The 22308-nt window shown below is 43.5% G+C and overlaps 1 protein-coding gene across 11 annotated transcripts in view; it reads left to right on the plus strand.

Annotated features, from left to right (window-relative positions):
- LOC127468766 (calcium-activated potassium channel subunit beta-2) overlaps positions 1–17954 on the plus strand; it is a 143579-nt gene extending 125625 nt beyond the window's left edge. For 7 of the 11 annotated variants that reach the window (XM_051782295.1, XM_051782298.1, XM_051782302.1 and 4 more), the window contains 4 exons: positions 56–166; positions 6202–6372; positions 8829–9024; positions 14808–17953. In XM_051782295.1, the coding sequence (XP_051638255.1) occupies positions 56–166; positions 6202–6372; positions 8829–9024; positions 14808–15092 (763 nt within the window). In that variant the 3' untranslated portion in view covers positions 15093–17953. Of the gene's footprint in view, positions 1–55; positions 167–6201; positions 6373–8828; positions 9025–14807 lie in introns of all 11 variants that reach the window. The other 4 variants (XM_051782296.1, XM_051782294.1, XM_051782304.1 and 1 more) reach the window with 2 other exon arrangements.
- Positions 17955–22308: the final 4354 nt, after the last annotated feature.

The raw sequence follows: 22308 nt of genomic DNA on the forward strand, positions 1-22308 counted from the left end.
TATGTGGTCTGCCACGTTGGATGGGCAGTGACAAAAATTATCCCTCTTCCCCCAGGTCCTTCCATCGTCCCACTGCAGCGAGCAGAGCCAACACTGGGCAACCCTCTAAAATGTTTATTTGGACCAGTGGCCGGAGCTCTACATCTTACAGACATGATGAGAAAAGGTAAACGGCACCTGTGCTGATTGTCTCTTATGGGTTTGAATCTTCAGGAGTGTGGCCTGTGGCTCTTCCCTGGTGGTGGCACTGGAGAAGGAGGAGGGATGCAAAGGGTGTCCATCCTGTGCCTCACAACCCCAGCTGCTGCTCCACTGAGCACAGGATCAGCCAGTGAGTGCCAGGATTAATATGCCATGCCAGAATAAAGCAGAGGGGCAATGCCATAGCCATGGCCAAAGTCTTCCTTATTCTCACACATCAGCAGCACACTGTGACCATCTCTGAGGGCAGCACACACACATTTAAAAGCGCACTAATCCCCAGTCCCAGGTTTGCAGTCCCAGTTCCAACCCCTGTGAAGCCTTTATGCTTTTTGCAGGTGTCCTTCCTCCTTCCAGCCATTGGCCATACTGCTCCTGCACCCTCTCCAGATAACACACACACACACAGTGCCTCCTGTCCCCCAGCCAGATCATTGCCCCACATGGCTTTTACACATCTGGATGATGCATCCAGCTGTCAGAGATGTTTTCTGGTTATACAGACACATGTGACAGGATTGCACAGTTGCTGGGGGATGCTAAGCTGCTTGAAAGTGAACCGGGAGCTCACCAGCCCACTTAAGTGGTGTTGCTGGAGGGAACAGGCTGAAGGAGACAGCAATAAATGAGTTACTGGATCTCCCAGAGGAGCAAGGAAATACGCAAAAAAGAAGGAAAGAGAAGGAGGGGTTTGAAGTCCACAGACAAAGGCAGTGCTCCACTGGGAATGAAAGAAGTTAAATATCAATGAAGAAAGAATAATTGTTGGTAATGCTCAGACTCATCCTTCCAAAATCTCTCTCCTTTGTAGTAAGATTTGCCGGACAGCTTGTCTGGTCACAACAAGGACACTTTTGCCTTTCTTTTCTTTCTTTTGCCCCTTCCCTCCTCTCCTTCAGTTCCTCTTGCAGTCACTATTACATGTAATCACAAAAAATCAGACTCCAGTGAAACAAAAACAGATATCAGTGCATCTACAGTGCCAATTAGCAAAACACATTCCTCAGTTATTCTAATGAGACATTACTGCTGGCATCTGCTTGGGAAAATGCGCTCCTGAATTCAGGCAGCAGAGCTGCCCTCAGGACCCTGAGATTCTTTGGAGAACTGGCCCATTTGCTGAACTTTTCTGCAAAGATTGCATAGGTGTTCGGCTCATTGGATAATCTGATCCCAAACAGGTATTCTGAAGATCAAAAGGTCAGCTTGGAAGCAGGTTTCCATGAACTTCCAGTTGGAGCTGGTTATCTAACTGCCTCCTGTACTTCTGCAAGTCTCTTCTTTAATTGAATTTTCCCCAGGCTAATGTTCTCCTGCATTAAAACACTGTCATAGTCCAAGGTTAGACACTTGGAGGAGATATCTGCCCACACTTTGGGCTGGCTGGAAGCCAAGTGCTCCTGATTAGCACTGCCTTTGACTCTCACCATGCCTTGCAGTGGGGCTTATTAACCTGGGCTGAGGGCTGTGCTAAACAGGACTCATTGGCATCTGGTCAGCCTAAACCCTCAGCAGAGCTCATCCCTGTCTGCCTGCAGAAACAGGGAGCAGGGAGCAGTATCTCTATGCCTACACACTAGCCATGGGAAATTCAGGTGCCTTGTCAAGCCTTGGGGTGTGTTTATTTCCCAAGTGGTCCTGTGGAGCTGTACAGAAGGAATTGTTTGTACCTTGTGAGTGACTAATGAAATGCAGGAGGGAAAGGGAGGAAAAGAAAATGGAAATAAGAGAGTGCTGATGGCAGCCTCAGGACTGCAGAGGAGAGGTGTGAACACAGAGCGAGTGTTGCCAGTGGGAGAAACTCATCCGCCAGTGTCTGGCAGTGATTTCAACACATGTAAGGTCACCAGCACCATCATTATATCAAACAGGTGGTACCTTTGAGAGAAATTACTTGCCTTAAATGACCCTTTCCTAGGAATTCTGTTCTTTAGAATTCAGACAGGAAGATTGTCATGTAGATGAGCAAATTTGTCACCTAACACATTCTATAACCACAGACCTTTGAGGGATTGCACTTTAATATTAACTGTGCTTAATGAGTCACTTGCTGTAGAGGAATCACCTCCTCCTGGGTAGAAGGTATCTCTCTCAGGAATCTTTTTTTGGAGGATCAGAACCAAAATATCTGTATTTCATTGATGTTTTAGCCACTGACAGTTCTCCAGCTGCCACTTCTTATGCTTTGAAAAATTAGTCAAGTCCTCATTCTTTCTCAGATGTCAGTGAGGTGTTCCACACCACTGTAAGCTTGAGAAACCAAAGCATTAGTTTGGTTTGGTTCAGTTTGGTCCAGTTTGGTGGGGAAGAGAGAAGGAATTGAGTGAACAAAATCTGTTAATATAAACAGGATTCCTTCTGCAACCATCACTGTGACTTTTCTGAGAGCTCCAGAGAGATTTCCTGTTGCCATAGGTCTAGTAACAAAAACTAATGCAGCTAAATATACCTGTAAAGAAAAACATAAGGAAGTTGGCTTCTGAGCAGAAAAGTCCCTGAGCATTGGGAATTCTGCAGGTAAGATAAAGGACAGGTTTCTGACCATTGCATTCAAGGATTTGTGATGTCAGTAAACACCTCCCCATGCGGTAATTTGAGTGAGATGTGCATAACAGCTGTGATATCAGAGAAGTGAATGTGAATTCAAAGTCATTCTGAATTATTTAGACAAGCAGGTACTTCCATCTGACGAGCACCATGACTGCATGGTGCTGGAGGAGGCAGTGCCTCTTTCAGCCTCTCACCGTGGTCCATTTGCAAGGGGAGGGGTTTGAAGGCAGGTAATCTGTGTTTATTTGGAAAAAAAAATGAAGTAATTGCAGATGCCTGGTTATTGTTATTTTAGCTTTCCCATGAGGAAATAACGCCCTTTGCAGAGCTCCTAGATCTACTTATTTTGGAGCGGGAGATCACGTAAAGATCTGCTGACCACACTGCAGAGGGATCCCTGCACTGCTGCTGTGCAGAGAGACGTGGAGAGGGAATTCTCTGCTCTGTCCCTAGCAGCCATGGTCACGGCTGAGATTTCCTCTCTGGCAGCTGAGCCCGGGTAGAGCAGCCAGCCCATATCCTCTGAGCAACTTGGCAAAAGGAACATGGAGATTTAGCAAGGGAGAACTTCAGTATGGAAATGATCGAGGGAGCAAAGACCTTTTGTCCTTGGAGGCATGCTTCCTATTAAATGTCTTTGCACAGGGTAGAGAGACCCTGTGTTCTGACACCTGGGACTTCTATAAAAGCAGGCAGCCCCCCTCAATGTCATATGTGAATTACCAGTTCTCACAGGTAATCACAAGTATTAGATGGAGTCACCTAGATGAGTAGTGTCTGGCATGCAGTGATCTGTACTTAAACACCCCATAGCAGTCAGTTAAACGTGGCTGTGCAGCTCTGGGATCCAAAATCAGCCAGCTAAGCATGGCATTCTTCCAGCTCGCTGAGCAGAAGGAGGTCCCTGGGCTGTGCCAAAAGTTCACAGGTACACAAAATCCACCCCCAGGCAGCAGCAAACACGTGTGCACAGGCCATGGTTCCAGCAAAGGAGATGCTGAGGCTGCTCTCCTAGTGGCCAAATATTGCACATAACATACTGTGTTCCCTAAACCAGGGCTCTAACGGGCAAAAACTTGAAGTTTGGTGATAGCAGATGTTCCCAGTACCCTACAGAGAAAATTGGCGTCTCCCCGTGCAGGCACGAGCGTGAGGAGGAGGAGGGAGGGTTACTCAGCATGTCTCCTGGGCTGTGATGGAACTGGTGTGTCACACGCTGACACGTGCCACGCCACCACACACCTCAGTGGGTGGTCACCAGGTTGATGACTGGCAGGGATTCAGGAGAAAAAAAATTCCTCAGTGAGGTGCACCAGACTACCACTTTGCTGTTGTTTGGGGCTTTGAACAACAAATGTTTGCAAAAGAGCCACTGAACCAGGGCTCTGAGCCTGACCTCAGAGGCAGAACTTTCTTCTGCTTTATTTGCTATGGCAGGTGAGCACGAAGGATCCACCTGGCAGGTGGTCACCACACACTGTCCCCTTTGCCAGCCACCTGCCAGATAGCTCATTTCTGCCACATACCCTTCAGCCCATCCTTTTCTTACTTCTGATGGCATGTTTCTTGGCTCGAGGCCACATGGGAAGTATTTGTAAGCGTTCTCAATCAGCTTTTTGTTTTTAAATTGTCCATTTGTATCCCTGTTGTGTCCTAGCTGCTCCAATGGCACTGGTGAGCGATTGCACTGTGTCTGTTTTATGTCTGCGCGCCGACATAAGTTATGCTGTGTGATCGGTTAATGTGCTGGAACTGCATGGCAATCTCTGCCTTCCTGTCTGCTTCCACTTGGGAGCAATGCAAATCCTAATAGCAGCTCTCAGAGTTAAATACAGTTTGATAAATAATAATAGAAAAGTAACATTAGATTATTACTCTACATTACTTCTTTGAAGGCAATTGCATCTGCCAGCTCACAATATATATTTTTTTTCCCCCGAACAACAGAGAAAATTTTGACAGGCTGAACTACCATTTCATTTCCAACTAGGAGAACATTGACAAGCTTTAAAGGATGGTTTTGAAGAGAAACCATGGACATCCAAAGATATAGATTACAGTTGGATGGAGACATTTCAAGAGGTCCTAGATACAGGAGACTATTGACTCCAGTACCATCTCAGAAAGATTTTTGCTATAAAACCCCACACCATATGTGCTTTTCCTGACTGTGACTCATCATCTAAATACAAATTCAATTCCAATCTCAGGGAGTCTATGATTAAACATATATTTTGTTGTTTTTCTATTGTGTTTATGTATGATCTTATGTCTGTCTTAACTCTATTTCTTTGTCCTTAATAGTCAATGTAAGTTATCTGGCTGATCTGACTCAGTGCTTTTTTCCACGGTTGAGTGAAGCTTGGTGGTTTCAGCTTAAATGAGTGGTGGGTTTGCCAGAGCCCAAAGTGATGTTGATGTTGCTCACCTGCCGTTTTGCAGACAGTAGAAGAGGAACTTCTTCCACGTGTACTACTGTGTCCATGTTATGGTGGTGCCAGGGCTCAGAGGTGTGCGGTTCACATGCTTCGGGTGCTGCCTGGATGATTCAAAAGAACCATAACAGAAAACACAGGACATTTTGACCAGCCTCAGGTCTGTAAGTACATTTTAAACCCACAAAGTTTGAGTGTGTTTGAAATGTACTCAAATATTTCCTTCTTCACCATTGTGTCCTCATGACCCATTGAATCATCAAAGGCTTGGAGATGAAAGAAGGACTTATGGTTAGAAAATGCAAAGGACTCTCTGCTGAAGGGGGAATGGTTTGTTGTATCTTTTTTTTTTTTTTTAATCCTAGAACAAATAGCTCTGGTGGATAATTTTCTGTGAGTGTTTTCACTGTAATGAGTAACTGGGCTTCCAGAAATACTATTATGAATACAGTAAATAAGCTCACAATCAAAAAAACCCACAGAAATCAATTCCAAAATCCCCATAGTGTTTCATGAGCTTTGAGTCACACTTAGGGCGGAAAACTGCCCAAATCAGTAGCCTGTAGGGAATCAAAAGAGAACGTGGTCCTTTCAGATGATGTTAGTGATGACTTCCCTTCAGGCTTTTTCTACATATTCAGCTGAAGAAAAGACACCTCACACACCTGAACACATTCTAGTGGCCTAAGATGGCATTGACAGGTCAAATGCACTTATGGTATATTTCAACTGAGCCAAAGAGGCTGTACCAAAGGAGGATTTACTGAGCTGGCACAAGTGTCTAATCTTTGTATTTGCTGTAAGAGGTTTTTACCTTTTCAGAAATGGCTGTAATTTGTTTTGGAGATGAATAAGTTTCCACCAGGTCAGAGTGAATCCATTGAAAAAGGACATCTGAGGACCCTTAAGCCTTTCTCTCCCACAAGATGGGTATGGAGGTGGAACTACCCACCCTGTAGAGGCTTCATTGATTAAATATGAACTTCACATAAGAATGTATTATTTTCAACCTCAGAAATATTTACCAAAAAATCAGGGATCACGATCTACTGGACAAAAGGAAAACAGTCACAGCCCTAAAAGCTGGAGAAGACCGGGCCATACTCCTCGGGCTGGCCATGATGGTGTGCTCTATCATGATGTACTTCCTCCTGGGGATCACGCTGCTGCGCTCCTACATGCAAAGGTAATTTCGTGATGGTCCCTGATCTCACACTCCCTGCTCCAGCTGGCTTACTCTTTTGACTCTATATTAAAGTTTTATAATTTTTCCTTAGGTCAACATAGGCCTGGCTGCTCTTCCTTACCTTAACCCAGTATAAATTAGGCACAGCCACGGTGAAAGCAATTCGAGTAATACCAGCAGAAAGTGAGGGAAGCATTAGATCCCTGTTTGACAAAATCTTGATCCACAGGCTTTAGACTTGGCACATCTTAACACCAGTATAATATCCATATCAGCTGGTCGGCAGTCTGCTGAACCCTATAAGCTTCTCAGGGGCTGTTGCTGCAAAGCTCAGACTCAGGACAAAAAGGCAAAAATATTTCACAACCTCGAGAAACAACACACTTTCAAATGAAGGATGTAGAATTAATTTGGGAAGGAAATCAAGCTCTTTGTAGCCTGTAGTTTTACATGTAGGTTATTACTTTCATCTTAACAAGTGAAATTCTCATGAAATATAGTAATTTGCTGAAAGTGAAAGATCATCTTTCATCATTACTGTCCTGCACTTAATTTTTCTGAGGCTTTCTCTGGCTTCCTCCTCTGCCACTGAGCAGAGGGTTTGGCCTGTGATTCATTAGCAGCGTTTGAAATCAGTTTTCAAGCACCAGTCCTATTTAACACCCAGCCCAGACTGTAATAAGGCTGTCAGTGATGTTTTTACTGCCCTGATTGGTGAAGTTAGGAAAATGAAAAATGTGTAACTGGGGATCGAAATATTAGTCAGTCATGCCCCAAACTACCCTGGGGCAGTGGTAAATATCTGGCACATTTTGGCTTATCCACCACAGGCTTCTATACAGTAAGTGCCCACAGTTAATTTGTATGAACATCCTCAATTATTTTGGTGCACCTGCAAGAGAATATTCCTTCTTGACCCTGCAATGATAAGAAATAAGTAGCGACGAGGATGAGCTGTACTAATTTGCAGCATTTTATTTGTGTGATAAAGTTATTTGTCCATTTTCAAGTCCAGACAAAATTCAGATTTTGAAAACTGAGATCAAGACCTGTTAAGTATCCAAGAGCATTTGCTATTCCAAATTGCTCTCCCAGACCTTTCAGCAATATCAGGGTCAATTGCAGAGGCTGCTAAGGTCAAAATCACTCATGTGGAAAGAGATGATTTATATTACAAGATATGTGAAAAAATTGCCAGAAGATATCAAAGCACCTACAGATTATCAAATATTCCATCTTCACAAGCGTGTGGTAGGTAGGTGTTACTGTATTACCCCCTTGCATGAATAAAACAGCAGCCAGAAAGGTGAAAGAGAGGAGAAGACAACCCAGGAGTCTTTGCTGTCACTTCTCTTCACACAGCCATAGCTCCTCAGGGGTTATTCTCCTTTACAGCAATATCCCTCCAACAAATACTGCCCAGGAGGGGAAAAAAAATTCTTCCACTTGATTCCCCCCAGAAATCATAGCATAATTTAATATAAATGTAAAATGGAATACACAAGCAGAATTACTGCCAAAGAAAGATAGCAATAGAATTAGTCAGAAATCTTTGATACCTCTAACTGTGTAAAGCCTTTCGTAGGTTTGGTGAGGGGCAAGCAGACCCTCAGCCCTTTTGTGGTGGGGCAGGAGAGCCACACTCTGGGTGAACTGAGGGACTAGGGTTAAAGGGAAACTCTGGATGGAACCTTCCTCCAGCCCATAAAGGGCTTTCTGCAGAGCCCTCAATGTGCCCTTTCCCCAAGCAAAATGCAGCAGTAGATTTTTGAAATACATGCCAGATACCCAAGTGAACATTGCTGGTGCATAACCAGGCTCCATCATTGCAGTTTTAGCCTCTGGTGAATTGGAGATAAGATGAAATCCCCCAGAATGATTACAACCATTGGCTTAACTTACAGAAAACAGCAAGCTGCCACTAGAAAAAGCTTTTCCATAGGTCAAGCTGCATGGGGTACCACTTGTGAGTTACTGTGTCTTCATACCTATGAGTATATACCCTGGTAATTCAAAATTGTCCTCCTGACCTTCACTTTAAATTGACCTGGACTTGGTGGTTAACCCTCAAGTCTTGGCCCGGGGTGTCTTGTCATGGAGCACTGTGTGCACTATGTTCTCCCCAGGGTAAGCTGCTCAGTTTTCTTCTATGTCTCTGCTGACACGCTTTCAAATACACCTTCTCCAGAATCAAAGTTGCAGTTCCCTTTTCATTTAGACATAGACATAGGCAAATAAGGTAATTTTGTTCCCAAAGCCTAAACTCTGGGTACTACAAAATAAAACACTGTCTGTGATGTGTGAAGCAAGAAAGTCCAGGCTTTGCTCAGAGCCCTGCCACGTGTACTCTCTCCTACAAGATGCCCCCAGTATATCCCTGATGAGAAGCCTGAGATGTGTTTAGTGCTTATTGCCCACTCTTGCCATGCTCTAATATCTCTTTTTTTCCTACTTAGTGTCTGGACAGAAGAGACTCAGTGCTCACTTCTCAATGCATCCATCACAGAAACCTTCAACTGCTCATTTAACTGCGGCCCAGACTGCTGGAAAATCTCACAGTACCCCTGCCTCCAGGTGTACGTTAATCTCACCTCTTCTGGCCAGAAGCTCCTGCTCTACCACACCGAGGAAACAATGAAAATTAATTCCGAGGTAGGAGCACAGAATAAAATTTCTTCCTAAATGGGTTTCTGGAGGGCTGCTCTCCTTGTGATACACATTCCTCAGTTTAAAGCAATATAAACCTTCCAGCTTCTGCTTCACTGGGAAATACAGAGCAGAGAAGGCAGAAACTGGTGTACAGACTGAGCTCACACATCTGGAGGGGCAGTTTTCCACCTCCATCCCACGTGGGGAGCACAGCTCGTGTCACACAGGGTGCAGTCCTCGAAGGCTGGAGCCTCCTTCCTCATTTGCAAGTGCTTTACAGGCACAGGGTAGCACGAAGCACTTGTCACATTGATATTCTTTCTGAGCTGTGGACTTCCCACCCAGGTATGGCTCTGCTGGGTAGTGAACACCCCCAGCAGTGTGCATGGAGCATCCACAGTGGTGAGAATGGAAATGGCATCACTACTGCAGGGCCAGCCAAGGTGGCAGGGAGAGATGAGAGCCCTGTGTCCAACAGCACACGTGTCCCCACCTCCATCTCTGGTGACAAACTCGGCACCCTGAGCATCTCCACTGAGGTCAGCTGTGCCACTGCTGATGGTACAAAGATCCTAAAAGTTTGCTGAGTGGGGACTGATGAGATAAAAGCAGCAGCACAAAAATAAAAGCTCTGGCTTTGGGGTGTGAACAAGCTAAGGAATCAGCTAATTTTATAGTACAATTTCCCCTGTTCCAGATGTTGAACCCGAAAAATTATTTTGAATAAATCTGCAGAAGAATTCACCTCTCTGCTTCAGCAAGTACAAGCTCCAGCTTAACTCCATCCAGGTGGGATGGAGACAGCTCCTGTCTGGAGGCTGTAATGAGGCAGCAGATGCACAGAAGGCACCTCCCTGCCAGCCACAGCCACAGCTGTGTGGCTGACATAGGGCAGTGCATCACACCCAGGAGAGAGGCCACCTTCACAGGTGGCTCTTTGCTCCTTCCACAAAGCAGGGCAGAATTGGACTAAGAAATGTCCCACTCCCCACCTTCCTTCATATCTACAGTGCCTGGGGCCCCAGGACTGCAAGTTGTCGTGAGCTGGGACACAGTGAAATCATTAGACTTACAGGTGCCATATTTGCATTAACTGCTCAGTTATCCAAGGTCACTGGACCCCAAACTATGAGCAAAGTGCAGCCTGGAACAGCAGAGCCCCAGTTCAGCCTGCTCACAACGTAACCTGTTTCTATTTATGGCAGTCAGTCAGTAGACCAAATTACTTCTGCATATTAAGATGAAGTGATATTAAAATTAGTCAAAGCACAGCATGGTTGCACTAGGCTGCTTATTCTGCTGGATAATTAACTCCTGTGGCTGAGAGATGGAGTCCTCTGGATGTGAAGTGTGAAATGGAGATGAGTGCCCCTTCCTTCCCCTCTTCTCTGGCATCAGTGCAGGAAGAGGCACTCACTGCCTGTTCAGCCTCAGGTAGGACACACCCCACTTTCTGCTAGGCACAAGCAAAATCATGACACTCACTCTGCAGGTTGATTAGGACAGATCAGATAAATCTCTGTGCTTCGCTGATTCAAATAAATCAAGAGATCTGGCATAAATCTCCACATTCTGCTATTGATGATTTTTGCTTGCTGAAATGGACTTTGAAATTCTCCCAGATGCCACCTTCTCTTAATTTAATGTAGGCACAGTTAATACTTCTCCAGACCAAGGTTGTTTTACAGGTTAATCTCTGCTCTCAGGAGGATTCCTAGGTTTTCCTGACATGCTGCTGGCTATGTGACCTGAATCCAAATGCAGTTTTGAATGGAAGTTTGCAAAAATAAAATACCTGGCTTCTTGTGCCTGGCTCAGATCAGCAGTTTCCAAGTTCAGATCACTGCAACCCATCTCAGCCTCCTGGACAGGAGCTCCCTCTTCCCTGGCCAGAGAGCATCCCCATGCAGCAGGATGAGCAGTCCTGAGCAGCTCTGGATGGTGATGCTCCAATTGGGTGCTAGCTGTGTCTTTCCATCCATCTGCTCAGATCTGTGTTGCCCATCTTTCTCCTTGCTAAATAAATAAAATATCAAAACCGTTCCTGGCTCACTGAGCTCTGACATCGCTGGAGATGTTGCAGAGTACAGTTCTTACCCTCTGAGGCCAACAACAGTGACCTTCAAAAGGTCAGCACCCCCTCACCAACCTCTCTGCCTTGCTGAGCACCAACACACACACACACACACAGCAGCAGCTGGAGCCTGCCTCTCTCCTCTCCCCGCCAGCCAACGTGGATGGAGCAAAATCACTTTGATTTTAAATAACGATTTATCCAGGAGACTTGCTGTCTAACCTGGCTGTCAGCTCAGAAGGTGCAGTAAGGAGTAGGTGCAATTTATATTGAGATCTACAGCATGCTCCTGCCAGTCTCTGGTGGGAATCAGTGGGAAGTCTGTGGATTCCTGTCAAGTTGCTCGAGTCTTTCCAAGAAAAGCGCATGAGATTTTTCATGGCTTTTCATTGCTCTTGCTGTGCGTACTTTAGCCTTTAGGACAAGCCCAGCCCCTTGTCAATACTACAGATGAAATGGTTGAAATGCTTCCATGGCTACACTTTCCTTCCTCAGCTGCCAGAGGCTGTAACAGCCTCTGCGAGAGGTAAATCGGCCAGTTCTCCTCGTGCCCGCACCACAGAGCCAGGCTGTCCCCATGAGGAAGGGCTGTGGTAGTTAAAGCAATTAGAGAGGCCTCATTTTGATCTCATATTATATCATTTTGATTCTTTTCGTGTCATCGGAGCTGCTGCTGATTTATATCTATGCTCCATAAGGGAGATAACAAGCAGGATTTAATCACCAGAATCAGCTGTAACTGCCTGAGACTCAGAAATGATGGTGGTTCTCAGGGTTTCTCACTGAAGGTTCAGGTATTTATAACCCAGGAGGGAGTTTGCCTGGTGCAGGGAGGGGGAGCAGAGGTGCTCGGCTGTGGATTCCAGTAGACTCATGTCTAGGCTGGGACTGGAGAATTCTGTCTGGAGTAATCAATATCAGGCCAATGCAAAAATGAAGCTGCTCCAACCCTTGGTCCAAACCTGTTGCACTTTCCAAAATAGATGTAAATTGACATCCTGACCACTTTCTCACAAAGATTGCCACAGCACATCCTGTCTAAGTTTCCAGGCTCAGCGAGGACACCAGTCCCAACCACAGATGTATGACAAGGGTCATGTATTTCACTGCCCAGCCTCAACTGGGAGCTTTTCTGGCAACAGCTTTTTCAGTGTAACATCATTGATTTAAAGAAAACTGCCTCAAGCTTGCCTGGAGAAGTTGTGTGATCTTTGTCCTTGGAGATATTCATAATCTGACTGGACAAGTCCCTGAGCAAATCTGCACTGAGCAGGGCATTGGACCGGATGTGTCCAGAGGTAGTTCAGACAGGATACCTATCCAATCCTTTATATTAAGGAAGTAGAGTTGGAAACTTAGTAAGTTCTGTTTCTATGGTAGGTCCTTCTTGTGCTCGGATTGCAGGTAACACAAGAACCACTTTTGTCACTTTGTATCACAGAACCCTCACTTGAGATAGAGCACCAGACATTCTTTACTTGCAGATTTCCAAGTGTTTGACAATGCAGTTAATAAACCAGCACAGATTCAGTAGTCTACATTCACAAGTGCAGCATAAAAATTGTGGATATAAAATTCCCTGCCAGGTATTGGAGAAAACTACTGAAGATCAAAACAAAGAAAACATCAACACATCCCATTATTGTGTCTTCCTTCTTGTTTATTAATCACCATGAAACACAGCAGACACCATCATGGCAGAGCCTTGGTGCTCTCAAAATTGTGTTTTGGCAAAAGTGGCCAAGTCCTCATTTAATCACCTCCCTCAGGATACTCCATGGGACTTCCAGAAACAAAAATGTATAGTAACAAAGTAGCAAGAAAAAAACCTCAACAAAACCCCACTTGAAGATGAAATACTACTGTTATGACAGTGATAGCACATAATCTATTAAAAGAAAATGAGGCATGCTTCACTGAGAAATTTCCCCTACTTAGTAGATTATGATATGTTGAAGAGTCACGGGCACTGGAAGAGGGATTGTGACTTTGGACATTTGAGGCAAAACTGGTCAGAGCACAAGAGGATATCCTGGATGGAGTAGACAGGCGCCAGCAGGAAGATGGATGAGATATTGCTGCTCTGATATTTTCCATCGCTAATTTCTAGAACTCTATGAAATATTCATAATGGCAGTGCAGTCATGCTCTGCCATTAATGCTCCAGTCTGCTAACGCCAGACAACCTTTCTGCTGTGTTTCAAATCATATTCTGTGCTAATAACTTGCCAATGAATCAATCAAATCCTGTTATGAGGTTAATCCTTTGATCATAATTAGGACTAGAGATTTGTCGCAGTATGTTACAAAAAAAGTCACAGCAGAGTCATGAAAAAGAACAAAGGGATATTTTATAAAGTATGCACATTATAACAATAATAATCAAAAGCCATGGGTCACATTATTGTAATCAAAACATATTTTTTCCTATAGAAAACTAACTTTCTCATTAAATTATCTGAAGCTACTTTAGGTGCCTACCAGGACAAGCAGGTTTTGCAATGCAGGCAGGAGCATGGTGGGACACATTGTCACCCCATAACTACGAGGGAGCAGTGACCTCCTGGCCCTCCCCCCCCATGCATGTTAAACAAAAAGTCAAGCAGCAGCAGATTTCCACCCTTCCTGAAGCAGTTAATCAAAATCCTGTGTGGGTGTAGAAAACCACCAGGTTTGGAGGGGTGCGAGTGCATGAATGAGAGGAGGAGTGAGGGGCCCTGGGCTGCTCCCATCAGTCTTCTTCCAGACCAACAGCAGCACCAGCAAGTTCAAGGGTTTCTGCTCTAGTTAAAAAATGGTCCAGATGTGGCCTCAACCCTTGTGTGTCTGCCCACCACCTCACCAGCCCACACTAGCTCTTTGCAGGGAATGGTCAGCACAGCCCAGGGCTACTGTCATACATGTCCCATGGAGTATCTTCAATGCATGGACTCCATAAGGTAGTTTTTTTAATTAACTTGCCTTCGGTGTTCTCTGGAACTATTCTCTGTGCTAGGTAGAGCTACCCCCAAATCTTTTTTTCCTTTGTGACTGAGACTGAAATTCAAGGAGCATCTTCAGAGAGAAGGAACTGTTGGACTTATGCTGTGGTCAAGAGCAAAAACAAGACAAAGAACCATCCTGATACCCAGGCTGATCTTCAGCTAAAGGCTGAATGAATGTCCTCTGGGCTCTCAGTAGGAAAACTACATTTTCTCCTGGGTTATCTATTTGTCTCTAATAGAGGCATTTGTCCCATGGGAAAATCTGTATAAAGGTCTCTTATCATCCCTCTCCTGTGCGAGTGAACTCCTGTGCCCACTATGATCACTTTGATCTGAGCCAAGTGAGATCTAAACTACCAGATTTGTATTTACAGAGTCAATTACCCATCTAACTGCGAGCATATGTGTGCCACTTAAGATGAAGAGGTACTTCATCAGTTCTATTTTTGCATGTGTAAATTAGTAATAATAATATATTCACCTATCTCACAAGGCACTGTGCAGATTAAAGCATTAATGTTTGAACAGCACTTGGAGGTTCTCCAATGGGAAATTCTGTAGATGTGCAAAATATTGAGTTTTGCTGTGATAAATTTATTATTAGCGTAATAGTATTCCACTCTTGTCATGAAAAGCATAATCATCTTGAGATTTTCCTGCTTGCCACCTGAAAACAGACATTGTGACTGATTTAGAAATGTATTTCTCTCCCTCTGATTCCTTCCCAGTGTTCCTACATCCCCAAGTGTGGGAAGAATTATGAGGAATCCATGTCTCTGGTGAATGTCGTGATGGAAAACTTCAGGAAGTACCAACGCTTCTCCTGCTTCTACGACCCCGAGGGCGTTCAGAAGAACGTGATATTAACCAAACTGTACAGCTCCAATGTGCTGTTCCACTCCCTGTTCTGGCCCACCTGCATGATGATCGGCGGGGTCGCCATCGTCGCGATGGTAAAGCTGACTCAGTACCTTTCCCTCCTCTGCGAGAGAATCCAAAGGATCAGCAGATAGGAATGAAAACTTCTCTGAAATTCAACTACAGCGAAAATACTGTTTTCTCATTCTTCACCAAAGAACCTTAAGTTTGTAATGTGCAAGTCTGTTCTAAGTTCCTTACGATATTCTTATAAGTAGAGCAATAATGCAAAAGCTGTTCTATATGCAAACATGATGTTATTATTATGCAGACAACTGAAAAAGTTACTGTTTTGTGTTGACTGTCTATATGATCTTGTTTTATGCTGGGACTAGTACTTCTTTCTTTTCTACAGCCAAAATAGGGCTCAGTGTGACCATTTGCCAAGCTTAGTCAATTGACGTTTTCAATGTAAAGAATTCTGGGGAAAAATCACCACTGGATGAAGGGCAGCCAACCACTTGTGCATCATTGAGGTCTCACATCTAGCTTGGTCCATTCAAAGGATTTATGGCTTTGGCTTTTTTATTAATGGCTGCAGGGGGGGGAAAAGCACTGATAAAGGGGGGGGGGGGGTTGTGGTAAGATGGCACAAAAAGGATGTATACTGAGGCCAAGATAAGTGTACAGTATTTTCAGCCTCAGCAGGACTTGGTGATGCTTTGTGTTTGCTCCCACAGTTCAGAAGTAAATTGTGCCCTATGGTGTTTAAGGTCTTTTGGAAAACACTTTGGAGTTTTGTTGTGTTTTGTTTAGTGTATAATTTCCTTCTGTCCTATCAACATAATCTTTGTCAATTGCAGAAGCTGTAGCCAAAAAAAAAAAACCACCTTGTTCCATTTTCTATTCTATTCTGAGCCCTATTGATGGAGGTGGGACCAGAACTCCTTATGTAAAGGTTTATTACTCATTTGTCTTGTATTTGCTACCATATCATTGTAAAGAAAAAAAATAACACAATCAGCTATTTTTTCATTTTTTACTTCCAACTATTTTAGATTTTTTTACTTGATATATATACAGATATATATATATAAAGAAAAAGCTATATTATATCTAGTTGTGTATTGGAACTTGTTTATGGGGGTTTTTTCCTTTGTTTTTACCCACTGGAAAATGAACAGTACAAGTCATGTATTTATAACCTTCATCCTTGGATAATATCATAACATGGAGGAGCAGCACTGTAGGATCTTATCCAATATTCATGATGTTGTTTCAGTCAAAGGTCTCTGTTGCTGTGACATGGGAATTGACAAAAATCTTATCCAATTCTGTGGCTCTATTAACTGAATTGTTAGATAATCATCATAACACATCTGGAAGTCTCTCCTGACCTTAACTCAGTATGCAGTGCTGGCTGACATGAATTATGATTTACAAGGCCCAGGTGCAATGATTTATTGGAAAAACTGAGATTCTGACTAAAATGTTGTCCTATCTGTCAAATATTTACCGCAGTATACTTGCCAGTATAATTTCATGTACAATTTCTGCATAATTAATTTTTATTCCCCTGTAGAAAGCATTCCTTCTTATGTTTTAAAGACACTTCTCTCAGTTTCTCGCGTTGCACCCAGCCTGAAGGACAAATGCAAGGCAGATCCTGGGAGCACACTGTGAACTCATTATTCAGTAGCTCAAAGAAACCATATGCAGGCCTACTCAAACTAAGAAACTAACATTTTTCCCTTCAAAAAGACTGCAAAACAAGTATTTTGCCTATTTCATCTCTCTATATATAAGTACCTTTCTGCGACATGGCATTAAAAATTTCAAGATGTTACAAAACAAGTCATGCAAGTGTAACGTGAGCTGTAAAAAAAAATATGAGTTCTCAGCAGTGAAAATGAACCTGCAATCTTGTAATCAGTAGTACAATTTTCCTTAGGTAATTAAATTCCTTGGGGGCAGGGGTATGATGAAGGTTCCAAAAATATGTAATAAAAATATTAAATTAAATCTTCTAGATTTCAATATTTTCTGCTTTCAAATGTGGCTTGTTTCATCAAACTGTTATCTATAGCTTGAATTACCAAGAAATGAGGAGTGCTGATGCACCAGGGAATTCATAAATGTTCATTTGCAAAAATGAAGTTTTGATCGATATGTTGGAACTGCAGAAACCGCCGTCGGTGGATCTGGGAACCTCAGCATCAAAGGGACTGGAATCACAAGGTCTTTAATGGACTGACAACAAACTTAATTCAACCCACTCATTCTTCAGCACCCCCAGGGCCAGGGTGGACGGGGAGATGGAGATGGCAGATCCCAGCAGTGCCCCACTGCTTTCTGCACAGGCACGGGGCAGTCTGGGGTTTTGGTCGTACCACCAGTATGGGGACATGGGGATTCATTGCCTGGTGCCCGTGATGTGAGAGGTTTCAGGCTGCAGATGCTCATCATGGTTACAAAACCTTATCCTGCAGGTTCTGCCAAGAAGGCAGTATCCAAGTGAGGCCCCCGGAGCCACACAGCCAAGGAGGCATCATGACCCACTTCTAGACGGCCCATGTGGCTACCAGGGTGCACCTCCTTCCTCTGTAAAGTTGATTTTTCTCCCAAGTAGAGAGGTTTGATCTGTGTTTGGTGTTGCCATCCTTGATTGTCCCTGTCCATCTCCCCACCATCAGTCACCGATGCCAAAGGAAGGACAGTGCTGCCAGTCGCAATTCCCAAATCAGAAATGTGGCGTGGTGGATTTTCCACCCCATCACCTACACTGATGTTGTCCATTTACACAGTGATTTACGTGCCTTGTGATAAAGCAACCCTTTGGTTGTGTGTGTGACATTTTTGGTGCCTGTATTTGTGCTTCTTTGTTCTGCGACAGGGAAGCTGATTGTTCCTGACATTTACACATCAAACGCTGTTTTCAACACATCGCACCATAAAATATTTCAGCAGAGCTCCTGTGGGTGAAACATCTTGACGCTGTTGCAGGCTATAATCATTTTGTTGACATTAAGGGAAAGATCTGTGGGGTAGCAAAACAACTTGAGTAATTGGATGGAGTGAGGTAAAACAATAATTTTGAAGGGAATTATCCATCTGATCCCTGGCACAGTTAACCCCCTACTGAAGTGTCAGCACTGCAAATGTGATTTTTGACAGCTCCTGCTGCCCCAAGGAGAGGTGGTGCTTCAGTGGGGATGTTGGTCTGTGCTATTGCTTTTTCTGCTCCATTTTAATATCATGTTTATTCTCTGCAAAAGGAATTGATGTTCCTGTAGGCAGCTCAAATGAATGAGACAAACATGGCAGCGAAATTCAGCAATTGGGCAAATCCACCCTGTTTCTAAGGCTGGTTCTGACTCTTCCCAGCACAAACATTTTACCTCTTGATGTCCCAGATGGGTATTTAGGACAGCAAGGAACAATCCGTGCTGGAAAACCCCAGAATGGAGAGGTGCAATATGAAAGAGATTTTACAGTATTCACAGGCATGAGAAGCCTATGACAAGTACCCTTATGGGATTTACAATATGCATAAGTATTCCACGTACCAGATTCACATGGTCTTTTAGTAGTTGTTATTTTCCTAATTAAATTATTTATGTCAAGCCTTATTTCTATTCTAGAACATCTAAATCTGAAGCTGAAGTGTGAACATCTCTGCCGTAATACTCCAAAACTTGGCACCTTGCAGCAGATTTACTAAATGTCACAAGCTAGGACAACAGAGAGTTTATTTTGATTTAGGTTTCCTAATTGAGGAGACATCACTTTATCTCAGAAAATGTACCCAGAGTGGAAGTGCACCTGTGTCCAGTGTGAATTTGGGGGAATAGAGCAAAGAGAGAGGGCTCAGGAAACACAAGAGCCCGAATATCTCGAGAAGACACAAAGGCAGTGATTTCCCACCTGACGGACAAATAGGGAACGAAGTCCCAAAGTACTGAGACAAGGCTGGGAACACTGCAGGATTCGCCTCTTCATCTCCATCCTCATCCCAGCCACAGCAGAGTTCAATGAAAGAAGCTGCTGAGAAAGAACTGGCTGGTGTAAGCCTGGTCCAAGAGGATTCCTGCACTTTTTTGACTATACAATCTTTGACCTTACAGCAGTACAACTGTACCAGTATAACCTCTAAAGAGAATGGCAATTTCAAGGTAATACCACCTTAAAAATTGTTCAACTAATTTCTCTTCTCATGCAGTCATGCCCTTATTAAATTAGCTGCAGCCATTCAAGGGGACTGAACCAATATCTTTGCAGCAACACAGTTTTTCCGTAGACTCAGCATCTGAGCACGGTAGCATCAGTTCTCCATTAGCTGCTGCACTGCTCATCATCCATCAAAGATCTGGGAAAAAAAACCTCACTTTTCTGCTCCACTGAACACTTGTCACTTCCCAGCACTCGATTTTGCAGAAGAAAACCACGCACAGCTTCTGGTGTACCCAAACATCTCGCAACTGGATACAAGCTTTGCCAAATTGTTTTTTGTTGTGCAGGAAAGAGTGAAAAGCAGGGGTAAACACCAATTATTTGGTTTTGGTGTTTTGAAAACAAGATGTTCCCACTTTTCAGTATGAATTGATGTTGCCTTTTGAAAACCAGGGGTGTGGGAGGGTTTTTTATTAGGAAAACTTGAAAAATAAATATAATAATTCCTCTGATCTGAAACAAAACTATCAGCAATAGCTCAGTTCTGTGAACATTTTGATCTTTTTTTTTTTTCTTTTTGTGAGGTTGACCAGTAAGATGTTTCCTTTCTTTCATTTTTCTCTCCTATCAGTGAAGTGCAGATTCCATTACATGGACACAACCAGCAACAGCCCCAGCCAGGCTGCAGCCAGGCTCGTGTGTGTGATCATCATCTCAGGGATCATCACTACGAGTAAAGCAAAGCACAGTACCTACCTCAAAGAATATAACAGCTAGTGAATTAAGAGGCACCAGGAAGGAGGAAAGGAGCATTTTCCCATAATCATTGCCTGTGTGAGACAGCAGCCACCAGACATCAGCTTCTCTCTGGTGCAGAGGCATCCCTGCAGAAGATGCTGCTCCTTCACAGAGCTGCTCATGTTCACATGCTCTGTGCGCTTTAAACTAAGCCACTTTAATTTTTATTTGTTTATTTATTTATTTATTTATTTATTTATTTATTAAATCAGGCCATGTGATTTAATTATCTGAGCTGTTGTAATTTAGGGAGGACCCTGCAGGCAGAACCCCTGGGCAAGTGGATTCCATGCCCTATTAGCCCCAGGAGCGTGGCCACCACAGTGCTTGAGTTGGCTCTCCCAAGCTGTGTCCTGTCTGGTGTTTTGGCAAGCCCCAGATAAGAACCAGGAGTGGTGGGTGCTGCCCTGACTGCTCAGCAAAGCTGTGCTGCCTCTGGCCATGTGCCAGTCCCCCAACAAGCCGCTTTTTGTGCCTAACCTGAAGCTGTTGAATGTAAAACAAACCTCATTTCATACAAAGGACTTCTACATCCTTCAGATAAGATTTTAAAAAAAATATTTCAGGAATGTTGATGGGTAAATTCACACCAGGATTTTTTAAATAAATCAAATTTCTCCAAACACTTAAAAAAAAAAAAGTGTTAACATTGGCAGAGCCCTCCATACAGCCTGTCTGCATTTTATAGTTCTCCACTTTCATAAAAGGAGCTGGTAGGTGACTATTCTTAACTGAACTACATTTATTTAGGTGAGAATTTAGTGTGTTTCATTGCCTAGTGATTTTATTGTAATATAGAGAGTAAGAGATACTCATTCTAAAGTGCTCTACAAACTCTATTGAATCATTGCCATTTCCAGGAAGAAGCTCAGCAAATGACTCATAAAACACATGAGCAGAGATGGGGAATCACCTTTCTCATCCAACACAGAGAAAAGGTTTGCTAACTTCGGAAGTTCGAGAAAAGCAGGTGAGAGTTGGAAACACCTCCAGAGGCAGTCAGGCAGATCAGATTTTGGGGAGCATATAAATTTATGTTCATCCCTTCTGGTACAGCACAGCAGGATCAGCCACTGCTATAGCTTGCAAAAAATAAAAAGAAAAAGTATAGCTTTTTTTATTCAAGAGTGTGGTCAATTTTCAGTACATTTCAGGGAAAAAATGTTAGAAAACTGCTGAAACACTGCTTTTGCCATTCAGTATAGCCAAAACTAGCTTCATTTTTGAAGACACCATCTCTAGTGTACCGGTTTTTTCAAAATTTGGAAAAAAATACACAAACAAAATCTGAACCTGGAGCAATCTATCACTATCCCACCTCACCCTTTATATTGCCTCAACTTTACTTTTTTTCAGGTTTTTCAGTTTGCAGAATATTTTGAAGATTTTTTTTTTCCATCCCATATACACAATAGGAAAAACACAGCTGAAATGTTGTGGAATTGAAAGCCTCCTTCCCACTCAACTCAGGCTAAAATCTTTAGCTCTCCTAGGGTAGGTTTTCTAATATATCATATTGAAGGTGTCCCTGACCATGGCAGGGGGTGGAACTAGATTATCTGTAAGGTCCCTTCCAACACAAACCATTCTACCATGTGAAAATGTGTACGAGGAAAGTGGGAGGTTTCATCATCTCTCCCTAAAGTCTCCAACCTGGCAATTCTTTTGCATAACTGCACATACTACTCTGTATTAGATTATAAAGCACTTTTTAATACCCAACTACTCACACACCTAACTCCAGATCACAAGTAAAGGGTCTCTCGTACCAGAGGCTGCTGAGCAACTTAGACCCAAAATCAATTGGGCAAAAAGGACGAGCACCTAGAAACCCTTGCACACAGAAGGCACTTATAGTTTCAATCACCATATAAGCTCTGTTATATTCATCACAGACTAAGAAGGAAACAAAGTCTGATGTCTAAGCAGCAACACCTTAATCACTCCCCTTACAAGCAAGAGTTCAAAGCCATTAATACGGCAAGACAGCTGAACAATGCAACAGGAGGCTGTGAACACTGCAGAGACTGCAAAACCTGACACAGAGAGTGTCTAGGTGTAATTACTTGCCATTTCCTCAGCATCACTTCGCCATATGCTCAAAGACATTGGGAAAGTCAGTTTGTACCAGCAGCAGCATGTTCCCCACCACCAGCCGTTCTCTCTCTTCCCCAACACATGCTGGGTCCCAGCCCGACACAGGAGTTGTTGGGTCTCAGCCTCCAAATATTAGACATTATCCCCCACCTGATAGTGAAACAGGCCAGGAAATCTATCATGATAAGAAGCACCAAAATTAGAACTGGCATTAGAGGGAATTCAGATCCTCTCCTGTCAAAACCAGGAGGCTTTACATGATAACTCCAGCCAGGAGGTTAATCTTGAGACAGGAGACAGAAGGGA

This window comes from Manacus candei, unplaced genomic scaffold (assembly GCF_025592945.1).
Source record: "Manacus candei isolate 608988 ecotype Guabito, Panama unplaced genomic scaffold, ASM2559294v1 h1tg000015l, whole genome shotgun sequence".
In the NCBI taxonomy this organism is placed as follows: Eukaryota; Metazoa; Chordata; class Aves; order Passeriformes; family Pipridae; genus Manacus; species Manacus candei.